At 52.4% G+C, this 12716-nt stretch overlaps 1 protein-coding gene across 1 annotated transcript in view; it reads right to left on the bottom strand.

The window, feature by feature from the left end:
- Positions 1 to 12716, bottom strand: part of FHOD3 (formin homology 2 domain containing 3) — a 521276-nt gene that overhangs the window by 70835 nt on the left and 437725 nt on the right. The window contains 1 exon segment of the mRNA XM_004703087.3: positions 4587 to 4853. Within this exon segment, the coding sequence (XP_004703144.3) occupies positions 4587 to 4853 (267 nt within the window).

Here is a 12716-nt window from a genome sequence, read left to right as displayed (position 1 = left end):
GGGCGGCTCAGCTCCTCCTTAGGGCACTGCTGGCCTTGGGCAGCGGGAGTACTGGCTGGCTTTCACCCACTTCCTTGCTCAGTCTTGTGCCTGCTGGTGGAGATGAAGTGAAGATCTCCACAGAACCTGCCGCCACTCTCCTGGTGGAGGGCATCAGAGTGTTGCCTGCTCCTGCAGAAGATTAGCTTTATGCTCACCCTGGTGCCACTGTAAAATGGCGCCGGCGCTGCTCCTGCTCTGGAAGGAAGACACAACTCCCCACTTGACCCTGCTGTAGCGGCTGGGCCAGGAGCTGCTTTCTCATGGATGTGAGGCTAGGGTGAGGTTAGTATTCATAGCCAAGGTCGTTTGCTGTTCTGTTCCCCAAAATCAATGCCACAAAGTCGATTCCGACTCTGTGAGGCGATCATGTCCCCAAGCCCTTAGGCTAGAAGGCACAGACTTTTCTGGTCTGTGGGTGTTGGCAGTTTGGGACTGGAGACTGCAGTGTCCTTCCTCATGCCCCAAGGTTCCTAAGCAGCCTGCCTTCGCATTCCACCTTTCAGAATCTCCCTGTGCCTTGTGGTTCTTCTGTTTATAGCCTGGCTTGCAGAAACAGGCTCCTCCATCCTGGCCAGATGCCTCTTCATCCATTGACTACCACGATTTCCTAGACCCCGCCATGTCTTAAGAAGCATCCAGCTAAGAACCAACACACAATTATCCAGGTCGGCATCCCTGTCCCCACAAAGCTTTTATTTGCGTGAAGGCAAAGGGGAGATGAATGCTCTAGCCAAGCTTCTAATGCTAAGACAGGGAGGAACAATTATCCACCCATCAATCAATGAAACCACGTGGAGTTCATGAAGTCTTTCTCAAACCCTTCGATGTAATTGTCAAGCACCAGACGTAGTTGTTAGATCAAAGACTGGGAATCATTTTAATGGGCTCTAGGGTTTCCCTGTCATTTGACAATATTCTTAAATGTAAGAACTAGGGAACAGTTACCCTGAGCCCATCGCTGCCCGTGAGTAGTGGAACCAGAAAACTACTGCAAACAAAACATGACCAACTCTCTCAAGAGCACCAGAGTGAAGCAGAACTCAACTGCAGAGCCCTCATGCCCCTGTCCACCTCCACACAGGCCAGCGACACCTGTCATTGGTAGAAAGCCAATGGACCTGCCATTGGTAGAAAGCCAATGGTTCTGGGCTGGGCGCTGAGTTTCCATTTTTGGAAAGTTGTCCTTATTTGGAAGAATACTGGAAATGTGATGTGACTTGTTCTGTTCCCTGGCTTATTTTTACTAATCCAATTTGTTGATATATTTTAGGAGAGCTAAGCCCAGCTTACAGTTACACAGGATACATAAAACATGAGTGTGATGGCCCAACTGATGGAGAAGTCTTAGCCATACTACACTCTGTCCTATGACCATAAACTCAAACCTTTTGTTAACTCGTTGGGATCCTACAGCACCTGAGCAGGGCTGCATGCAGGGGGTCCAAGGCTGTAAGTCTTTAGTGAAGGAGTGGCTGGTGATCTAAAACCACTGGCCTTTCTGTGAGCAGCCAAGCACTTAACCACTGCCCCACCAGGGCTGCTCACTGTGACCGTAATCACACCGAGTATGAGCCACAACCACAGGCATTTAGACTAGTTGTAATCTATGAAAGTAGTAGGGAGGAGTAGATGTAACCCCTCTCAGGACAGGCATCTTCCCATCCTCCACCTCGTGGATATACCACATGTTCAAGGCTTTAATTCTAACAAAGCAAACTGTGTTAGTCTGGGTACTTTAGAGAAACAAATCCATAGAAACTCATGTGTAAGAGAGAATTTTATATAAAGGTTAAGTGCATATTAAGAATTAACATCCCAACCCAGTGCTGCCCAAGCCCACAAGTCCAACATTAACCCATATGTCTGACACCAATCCACAAAGTACTCCTCCATCTCACAAAACACACGCAATGACACCAACTGCAGAAGGAAAGACGAATCAGTGAACGTGTAAGCATCTCAGTGCTGGCAGGGGTCTCCACACGGCTGCTCCAGCATCCAGGACTGCATCGGGGTAGGTCCATGTGGCTTCTCCTCAGAGATGTCTTGCAGGAAGTGAGCCTTGCCAGCTGAAGCAGGGAACTGGCAGGGAACTGGTTAAGGCAGCTGCACCCTGGTCTGATCATCAAACGAAAGAGACCTGAGAACTAAAAAGGTGAGGCTCATGGAGCCATTTATTTCTCTACCCTTTAATTAACTCCACCTGTGTTTATGGACCAGGTTGGCACAATAAACTAACTCAGAAACTATGCCATCTCCCAAGTATTCCTCCCAAGTTACACTGCGGCGTGGTGACCTGCACTAGGAAGAATAAAATCGAATACAAGTGGGCTTCAAGAAGCTCCTGGAACACTCCATAATCTCTTAATTCCAGGTCTCCTGGGTGGTTTGGGGGTTCCATTTATTCCTCCGAGTCCTGTTCACTCCTCCATGTTTGGGGACCACCTGTTTTGAATCTGGGAACCAGCATGCCAAGTGGGCAGACCTTCAGGACTCATTCATGCTGTCCTCTGGGCCAAAGATGTCGCTTGTGAGCATGTCTCACTTGTAGCTTATAGAACAATGGTTCCCAAACTTATTCGGCCTACTGCCTGCCTTTCCAGAAAAACAAAATTACTCCACATCCCTGGCGATGAGAAACTTGTGTACTATGGACCTATATAATTCATGGTAAAATGCAGATGCCTGCTTTTGCAGCCCCCTCTGAATCACCTCAGCACCCGTAGGGGGCAGTATTGCCACTTTGGGAAATACTGGTGTAGACTAGGGTTTGCCCTCTAAGACATGACTCCACGGGGGTCCCCGAGGTGTGTTAGCCCTTGACAGCACACAGGTGTTGAATGAAAAACCAAAGGCCCTGGTATGTGCAGGTTATAGAGTGGAGGCTATGACGGCCTGACCTTGACAGGCCTGCGTCGGCCTTCCTGGTCTCACAAGCTTCCGCCTCTGGGAGGGGGCAGCCTCATTTTGGAAAAAAAATATCGGCGCTTTCCTCCCCTCTGACAGGTTTGTGCCTTACACAGCTTCCAGCTCTGACAGGTTCTACTGCATTTAGAAAATCCCTAGTGGCTATTGTAAGAGGCCTGGTGGCACGGTGGCTGAATCATTGGGCTGCTGTTCACAAGGCTGGGGCTTCCCACCAGCTGGGCAGTGGGAAAGCAACGAGGCTGTCAAGATGGATCGTCTTGGAAACTCCAAAGGGGGGTTCTACCCCATCCTACCTTGGGTCGCTGTGTGTCAGAATGAGCTCATGGCCCTGGGTTTTTTATAGGTTTCAGTGGCACTCAGCCAAAGTCTTGGGGGTGAGGTCCTTTTAGGCCAAGCCTAGTAGCTTCTGACATCTCCCTCGGTCCCTCATCCTCATGCCAACACCCACAAGGTGATCTAAAGGACTACAGGGTGTAATACCCCAAAGACAGAATGCCAGAAGAAAAACGACCTACTCTGTGGTACAGAAAGGAGTGGGCCTGGGTGTACAGAAGAACATGATGGAAACTATGAATGCTTCTGCACCACAGGGCCTGTGGACAGCCACACACATGTAGAAATGCACTTTTTTTTTTTTTGCAGGCACACACTCAATCCCCTGGAACAAATCTGATCTGTGCTAAAATGCCCAGTGGCCCAAGGTTGATAGAGCTCATTTAAAATTCTTTTAAGGGGTAGGTAACAGGACAGTATGTCACTAAACCTAAGTCAGAACAAGAGAAAGAGAAACATCACATCTCTCACTGACAAGTAAACCCTTCTGTGATAGTTACGTAATCTGGTGCCAACTTGAGACTATTAAGAGTGAAGGGGTGGAGTTTTCAGCCTGTCAATCAGATCGCTACTCGATGACCTCATTTGGAGGCACTACGGAGATAAATAGTTTGCTGGAGATGGAACATACAGACTCTCTGCTTGGGATTATGACAAGGTACATGGAGCTATGCCAGAGCCCTGGAGCTGGAGGAGCCACGTGGAGACCCACACCAGCGCTGAGATGCTTCCACCACCACTGGATCCACAAGACTTTCCACCCACTGGCCTATGATCTTCCTGCATTCAACATCATTGCATGTGTTGCGTGAATTTGAAGAGGAATTTATAGACTGGTATTGGACATATGGGCTAATATCGGATTTATGGACTGGGCTGGGGTGTTTTCTTAATATACAATTGCTCTTTGATATAAAGTTATCTCTTACACACGAGTCTCCCTGCATTTGTTTCTCTAGTCTACCCGGACTAACACATCTCCCAAGAGAGTAAGGCGTTTCTTTCCTTGGGGGTGTCCTCTGGGCCCAATACCCGGGTTCCCTTGCCCACCCGTGGAAGGGATGAATGCAACAGCATGGCACAGGGCTTGGTGCCACCTTCCAAAGAGACAGGAAGTTGCCAGCTGGCTGGCCAGGTGGCCACACCCCTCACCCCCCAGAGCCTGGGTGACACAGCCTCAGAGTGAGTTGACCCAGCAGGCACCACCCCAGATCCCCGTCCCAGCCTCCCCTTGCCCTGGATTTCCACAAAGAGTGCTTAATGGAAAGAGGGGTTTGGGTTACCAGTTCCTCGGTCCCTGGCGAGCTTGTCCTCCTTGTCCTCCCTCTCCAAGGTGCTGCTGGAGGACGAGAGGCTGGAGCAGTTGTCTCGCTCGTTCACCTCCTCATTCTGCCTCTCTTTTTCACTGAGGGAGGCCCTCTCCTCCGGCTCTCGCTCCACCTCCCTCTCTGCTTCTGCAGGGGCTACTGCCTGGCCGCGGTCCTCAGCCACCTGTGCCACCTCCGCCGCGGCTTCTGCCTCGGGTTCCGGCTCAGGGTCCCTGGCACTTGCTGGGGGAGACAGGAGTGGAGAGAAGGCTCACAACAGTTGTGTCTGTGAAGTGTGCCGTGGGTTGTGAAAGAGGAATGCAAGGTTGGTTTTTCTGGGCTGTTCGGTGACTTCCAAAATAGCCTTCCATGATTTCCACCCTCTGCTTAGGCAATCAAACACCTATCTAGGGACTGTGGTTAAGGGGGTATTTTTTAGGGGGCAGATAAAATTGAAGTCTTAAGCCAGGTGACATTAACATAGGAAGATTACATTGGTAGTGGGCGTGACTACATCAGGTGAATGTTTCAAAAGCAGAGACGTCAGGGAGGATGAGACATGATAAGGATCTGACACGCTGTCGATGCCTTTGGAAACAGAGGCCACAGGGTGAGGAAGGTCGTTGGGCTCTTAGGGCGGAGAATGACCTCCTGGCTGACTGCCGGCAAGGAAACGGGGAGTTCCATTCCACAAGCATCAGGAGCTGAATTCTGAATCAGCCTGGAATTGACTCTTCCCAAAACCTCCCAGAAGGAGCCCACCAAACCAAACCAAACCAAACCAAACCAACCAACCAATCCACCCACCCACCTACCCACCCACCATCAGGCAAAGCCTGGCTTTCAGCCTTTGGTTAGCCGAAGGATTCAGTTGAGCTTTTGCCCAAGAGAAGCTGAATTAATAAGTGTTATTTTAAATTGCTAAGTCTATGGTAATTTGTGACACAGCCACAAAAATTAATACAGGATTCGTTTGTGCCTTCAGGAAATAGAAAGAAAAGGCATGTGCTGTGGCAAGCAAACAGCAGCTGCATCTTTTTTAAATCGGGGTGGGGTGGGAGTGGGTGGCAGTGAGGCCCATCACCCTTTGCTTGGATCTTTTTGCCCAGAATGCGGCCTTACCCCATGATATAGAAAGCTATGTGCGGGCCCTAGGCTATATGAAATCCTACCAGGCGCTACTGGAGTGCTGATTCCTGCACCAGGGTCAAGGTTCTCACGGCTCCCACCCTCCCATTGCAACCCGCTTGTGCATGTTTTTGCCGAGCAAAGCTCTCGGTTATGAGTAGTGATTTTATCAGGCTGGACAGCAGAGCGATTGAGGCCACACCCACGCCTCACACAGGTTTCAAAGACCAGGCATGATGTGAAAATGGAAGATGACCACATCGGATCCCAAATGAAAGATGGCTGCATCAACACATTGCAGCCGGATTACGTCGTTACCTAACTGCCAGATCACAGCACGACGGGCAAGCGCCAGACCACTGGGACTCCTGGCCCGGCTGAGTGGGCACACAGCTTACCCATCACAGCAGGTGTTGCGCTCACCTAGCACCTTGGCACCCATCAGGGCCAGATGAGTGTCCTTTGTGTGCACACTAGTCGGGTAGAGGTTTCACTACCGTAAATGCGAAATGTCAGATGATGATGACACTGTTGTAAATGAGGAGTAAGCGTGCAAAACATTTGAGCCAACTGCCACTTGGGACAGCCAGCGCGGGCAGGCTGGGCAAGACAACATGGTGTGGCATTCTGGTAGTGCCGTCAGGAGCGTGTGCTCAAGCCCTTGGCATACACTCATGTCAAGGACACTCCCAGACCCAGAGCCCAGGTAGGCGGGCTGGCTGGTGAGTGTGTATGAACAGAGCCCCCAGCTGCCTAGGCCCTGGCATTACTGTAGCGTTGAGACAGCACAGGCTTTAGTGGGCAGGGGGCCCAGCTGCCCTCAGTAAGAAGTGGTTCTGCCAGGACTCACTTGGCCCAACGTCCACCCCAGTCCTCCACTCCTGATCTGCGTGGAGGCTGCTTTGTCTGAGAAATGGGTCAGAGCATTGAGTAGGGAGGGGGTGAACTCCCCACCTTTCTTTATGTCCCTTGGGTAACGTCCAACATGACAGGACAGCAATTGTCCTCTGTAAGAACTGGGCAGTGCAGCGAGGGCCTCTCCCTTCGACTCTGAGGCTGTGGTTTGAGCACACATTGTGGGTCTTGTGCTGGGCACTGGGCCTCGTACAGAGACCTGCCTGTCAGACAGACTGAGCCAGAAGCTGGAAGAAAGTAGCCATGGCCCCTTGCTGTCTATGTTGTCGCTGCCGAGTGTCCCCGGGAGGGAGGTTTTAGGAACTGGCAGCAGGAGGGCAGAGCTTCAGGCACTGGCAGTCGCTGGCAATCGCCAAAGGTCACACTGACAGTGAGCCCACATGTCTGAGAATGCAGTGCACAATGCTTTTCCTTTGGAGCAAGAACTCGGCTGGCTGCAAGAAAGAGGGAGGATGCCTTGTAGGACTCCCTTTGGCATTGAAGGAATGTTTCTTGTAATTTCTTCCTCGTCTGATAACAGATTATTTAGCAAAGTGCTACAAGCCCCATTCGTTTTACAAGCACGGCGCACTCCAGCCTTGGCAAAGGCGGAGTCATCCATCTGGCTGACAGAGAGCACATGTTTCTCTACACATTGACATCAGAGTAGCCACGTCAAAACGGACGTGGGCAGGCATATGGTGGGCATTTCCATTGGTGAGCAGATGGGGGGAGCTGGCAAGGGGGCCCATCTGTCATGGTGCAAACACGGACAGGGGGTGGTGTCAGGTGGCGGCCACACACCTGTGTCTATTCACCACCCCCAGAGGAGACTAGAACCCCCAAACCAAACCCATTGTCATCAAGGTGAGTCCCGAATTCATAGCGATCTTGTGGGACAGGGTAGAAATGCCCCCATAGGATTTCCCAGGCTGGAAGTCTTGACGGATGCAGGCTGCTGCACCCTTCTTCGAGGGACTGGCTGATGGGCTCAAACTGCCACCAGCCTTTGGATGCTCTAAGCCCTGCTCCACCAGGGCTCGCTTCAGGGGAGTCTGCCCAGGTGTAGGTGTGGGGGCCGAGATTGGTGGGTGATTCCTTCTGGTCCCATGTCTACATCACTGCTGGGCTCCTCTCCACAGAGAGAGAGAGCGCGCGCAAACACCAGGACCGTGGCACCCTGGGCAGCCGTGGCCACAGATGGCAAGAGCTGGGAGAGCCACGTGGTCCCAACTTTATGGCATCAGTCTTTTGAAACAGTGACTGAACCAGGACACCGGGCAGGGGTGGGTGTGGCAGTTACACAATCTCCTGTCAATGTGTGGGTCTGAATAGTGAAGGGGTGCAGTTTCGCCTGCCAGTTGGATGGCAGCGTGATGACCTCATTTGGAGGAACCACGGAGATAAATAGCTCCCTGGAGGCCGGACCCACTCCCTCTGCCTTCCTGTTCCTGCTGTGGACACACATGAAGGAGCTGGAGGAGCCACGTAGAGAAGCTTCCACTGCCCCTGGGTCCAGACTTTCTACCCACCGCCTAGTGATCTTCTTGCATTTGGCATCATTCCGTGTGCTGCCTGAGTCTCAAGAGGAATTCTTGGGCTAATATCAGACTTGTGGGCTCGGTCTGGGCTGGGATGTTGTATCGATGCACAATGATGTCTCGATGTAAAGTTCTCTCTTCCACACATAGGAAGCTCTCTGGATTCCTCTCTCTAGTCTACCCGGACTGACACATGGGGGGATCCTTCCATCCATTACTGTGGGCAGAGGTCGGCGGCGTCCCCCAGGACCTGCCCTGACTGAACCACGGAGTCAATGTCATCACAGTGTGTCCCAGATCGGCGGCAGGGGAGGCTGCCCTAGTCATGAACAGTCCCACCAAGCCGATTACCCGGTGTCAAGATGAAGGCGCTTCATGAATGCAAGCATGCTTCGTCTTCCAGACCTAGCAGGCAACACGCAGACCATCAACGCTGGGCCCAGTATGCTTTGGGAGAGCCCTCCCTGTGGTGGAGACACAGGACCTGACCATAAGCCAACCAGAGGGGTCACAGTGGTAGGAGGCAGGTACCCAACTAACCTAAGTTGGTACCGAAGTGACTTGATAAGGTGTTGGATTATCAAGTGACAGGCCTCAGAGGGAGGGGCCGGGGCCACCGCAGGAATATTCTCCAGCTGTGTTAATCACCCTGGGGAATGCCCAGGAAAGAAGCTCCCTGGGGTCCAAGGCCTCTTCTTCCTCTCATGTCAGAGAACCCGCAGGGGTCAGCGCCACAATGTTCAGGATGATATTCAGGGTGGCCTCAAGACTCCACACAATCTGAGAGCCCCGGACACCAACATTACATCACGCCACGCCACGCCACGCCACACACACACTCTCTCTCTCTCTCTCTCTCTCTCTCTCTCTTCCTTAAGAGTCACACTGCCCCTAAGCCAAGCCTGCTCCTTTAGCAGATACAGGAAGATGTATCTTCACAACCTTACTCAGTCTCTAGAAAAGGGGAAGGCTCATTTGAGGGGACTTAAAGGGTTTTTTGGGGAAATTCTGCTGTCTTTTTCATTTTCTTTTTCTACGAACATTTTGAAGTCCTCTCCCAAGGTCCATAGGGAAAGTCCTATAGGGAGCTAAGGTATTTGTCAACACCTGGGGGTGAAAACACCAACAAAGAATATTGACGTTCCGTCGGATGCCAGGACAACAAACAACTCTGTCTTGGGAGGTGTGCATCCTGAATGCTCTTCAGGAGTAAAGACCATGAGACTTCACCTTGTGCAGGCTGGACGTGCTATCAGGAGGGGCCAGTCCCTGGAGAAGTGCATCGTGCTTGGCAAGGTGGAGGGTCAACGCAAAAGACCCACCATGTGAAGGGCTGGGAGCATGTCTTCAACCACAGGCTTACACACAACCGTCATGGGGAGGCTGCTGCAAGCCCGGGCAGCATTCCATTCTGTTGTGCACAGGAACGCTGTAAGTTAGGACCAAACAAGGAGTGAAAACTGTAACTTTCCACCCTTGCTCATCTCAGACGGAATGAGCCTTTCCACAGCACAACCATGGTGCTGGCAGGGAGGGCAGGACAGGCCCAACTCATGCTGGGGCTACCAAAGGAGCAGGGAGGAGAGACCTCACTACCTTAGCCCATGACCTCTGGTGTGTAAAGGAGAGTGCACCCCAGCACCAAGGGATCCAAGCTGCTTAGCCTCTCACCTGACAGACCAGCTTCTATAATGGCATATTTATAAATATGACGAGTATTCTGAAGTCAAAGGCAGGCTCCCAAGAGGGTCTAGTAAGGGCCCTCGACAAAGCCTGGGAGGTGAGAAAACGGCATTTAAACACCGCCTGCAAAGAGGCAAAGACATTAAAAGATGCGACTATGAGAATGTTCTGGGCAGAGGGGAGAGGGTGGGCAGGGGCCCGGGGCACATGGAGTGCAGGAGACACTCAGAGAAGCCCAGGGTGGTCAGGGGATGCAGGGAGCAGTGCAGGCTGGAAGGCCACCAGGGACCAGCCAAGGGCCTTGAGTGTCAAGGTCAGGACCTACAACTCTACCTGAAGGCAGTGGTAGCTTCTTCAGGTAGAGCTAGTCTGCATTTCATTGAGTCTTAGATGGCCAACTACATCTGCATCACAGGCAAACCGTGCTTCCTGCTGGAAATGGCTTAGGAATCCCTGCGAGTTATGGGATGAGGATAAATGGCCCGGGATACATGCACTGTAGAAGGGTCTGAGGGGGTTGAAGCAAGAGCCCACCGATGGAACACACGAGAAGGGAGGGAAGACTGAACACACCTACCCCTGGGACAACACGGGGCAAGTGGCTGCGAGGCCAGGCAGTAGGAAACACATTGCATCCCAGGTATCAACTGGGGGAGAAGCTGTGTTAGCAGTGAGCGGGGAACAGAGGGAGATCTGCAGGGCTATTGGTTTCCTGAGGAACTTTTAGTGAGCACACATCACGTGAACCATCTAACGGGATCCCACACCCGCGCTGGGAGGAGGGCTCTGTTATTGTCCTCAGAAAGCCAGGCCTGAGAGAAAACGGAGACTGCCCATGCCCATGGCCAGGCAGGCAGGGACAGACTCGAGAGTGTGTGAGAAAAGCCAAAATCCACATACCAGGACCAAGCAGGGTGCCCCTCACTTATCCAGAACCGCCCAGGCCTGCCAATCACTTCAGTTGGACCAAGGACACTAGAGCTGCCAGCATCTCAGCAGGCGCGGTGCCAAGCAGGCAGGGAACTTCAGAAGGGCTAGGGCTGGGCACCGACGTAGCCCTTTGGCCAGGGCTGGGTGGGAGTCTAGGACTGCAAGGAGGACATGGCAAGGGACTCCTGGCGATAAGAGAGGCAGCCAAAGCAGGCTCTGTCTTCCTGGACCACGTCCTGAGCGAGCAGACTGACCGGGTCTTGGCACAGCCAGAGTGCCCTTAGCAAAGGCCAGAAAAATGCAGTTGGCCAGAACCTGCACTGACCTGATTAAGAGGCTATAAACAAAATGTTAAGGTTGGGATGGAGGTGGGAGGAGCCTAAGAAAGGAAAACAGAACACTTTAACTGCATAAAGGGACAGAGCATCGGACACGTGACGCAATCTAGAGGAAATGACGGTACAGACCAGGGATCTGGTGAACACAAGCCTTTGCGGGAAGAACTCGAAGGCAGCCGCTTGAAAGAGTTTTTGTCAGAGAAAAACAGACGTGGCAGAAGACAGCGGGGCAGAGGAACCTGGATGGGAAGACATCAACATGCTGGCCAATGGGGAGAGGGAAAGCAACGTGCTCTGTGGAGAGACTACTCCAAGCTGCCCAGTCAGATAAGACCGTCACCAGGGTAGGCAGATGACACAACTTAGGGAGAGGAAGAAAGGGCCGGGTGTGAGGCTTTCTGGCAGCCTGGCCTTGCTCCCCCACAGGGAGGGCAGCCCTTCCCTCTGGCGATGCAGTAGCTTCCGTTCTCTGGAAGCACACACCACTGACACCTCACCCACTCCCAAAGCTCTCTCTGGACACCAGAGCTTGCTTGGCCCCCAAGTGAAGCGAGTGGAAAGAGAGGGCTTCTACAAGACTAGTGCCTCCCCTGCACCAGTGGTGCACGGGGACCTGTGCACCCTTCGCACCTTCTGCAGTTCTCACACCGGCGAGATGATGTGAAAACGGACATCCCTGAGTGAAAAATGAGAGAACGGGGTCCAGGAGGTTAAGACGTGTGCCCAGGGCTACACAGCAGTCTGGATATTCCTGGGTTACGTCTCCTGGCCCGTTCTCCATTGAAAACGGCCCTCCACCGAGAACACCTCTGCCCTTGTATCTTCGCGGACTCTGAGACAGGGTTGGACACTGGGAGACACCAGAAGACAGAGAAGGAGGGGCATTTTTAAAATCTCTGCTCCCTTCATAAGGGGCCACCCGCTGTTTCTGTGCCAAGGTTTTTCCTGGCTAGGGCTCTCACAAAGTCCCCGCTGTCCCCAAATTCCTTCAGCCCTAGAGGTGGGGACAGTTTACAGCTTCCCGCTGGTGCTACACCTGTGATGACCCCTACCCTGTCCCTGTCCACACTTCTGCAAAGTCCCTTCCTGGAGGGCCTTCAGTTAGTACTGTCTGCTTGCCACAGGGTCTCCCCGGGAAACAGTGAATGCCATGAACCCCTAGGTCACATGCTGTCACTCCTTTGAAGCTACAAAAGGAAAGTACATCGTCAGCCCTCGAACAACTGGGCCAGCCCCCTGTTACCCTTAAAACAATGTGTGACACTAACCATTTCCACTAACCACTCACTTGGAGATGATGCCTGTCACACAGCGTTTTGCATGGACCGTGGCAGCATGTAAGCTCACCGCAAGAGCAAGAGGGAAAAAATAATCCATCTTCAGTGGACACGAGAAGTTCAAACCCATGCTGTTCATGGGTCTGCAGTTGTCTTTGGACACATGTGTGAAGTATATGTGGATTTCCGGCTCTGTGGGAGGGTGGTGCTCCTAACTCATCCCATTGTTCAAGGGTCAACTGTGTAATCATTCCTGGTGTGTGTGTGCGAGTATGTGGGGTGGGGTGGGCAGGACACATTGGGCAAGGGTATTCC

The sequence above is a fragment of the Echinops telfairi genome, unplaced genomic scaffold (genome assembly GCF_000313985.2).
Source record: "Echinops telfairi isolate 266 unplaced genomic scaffold, ASM31398v2 ScPeMD7_7400;HRSCAF=8409, whole genome shotgun sequence".
NCBI lineage: Eukaryota > Metazoa > Chordata > Mammalia > Afrosoricida > Tenrecidae > Echinops > Echinops telfairi.
This window is presented reverse-complemented; position numbering and strand designations above follow the sequence as displayed.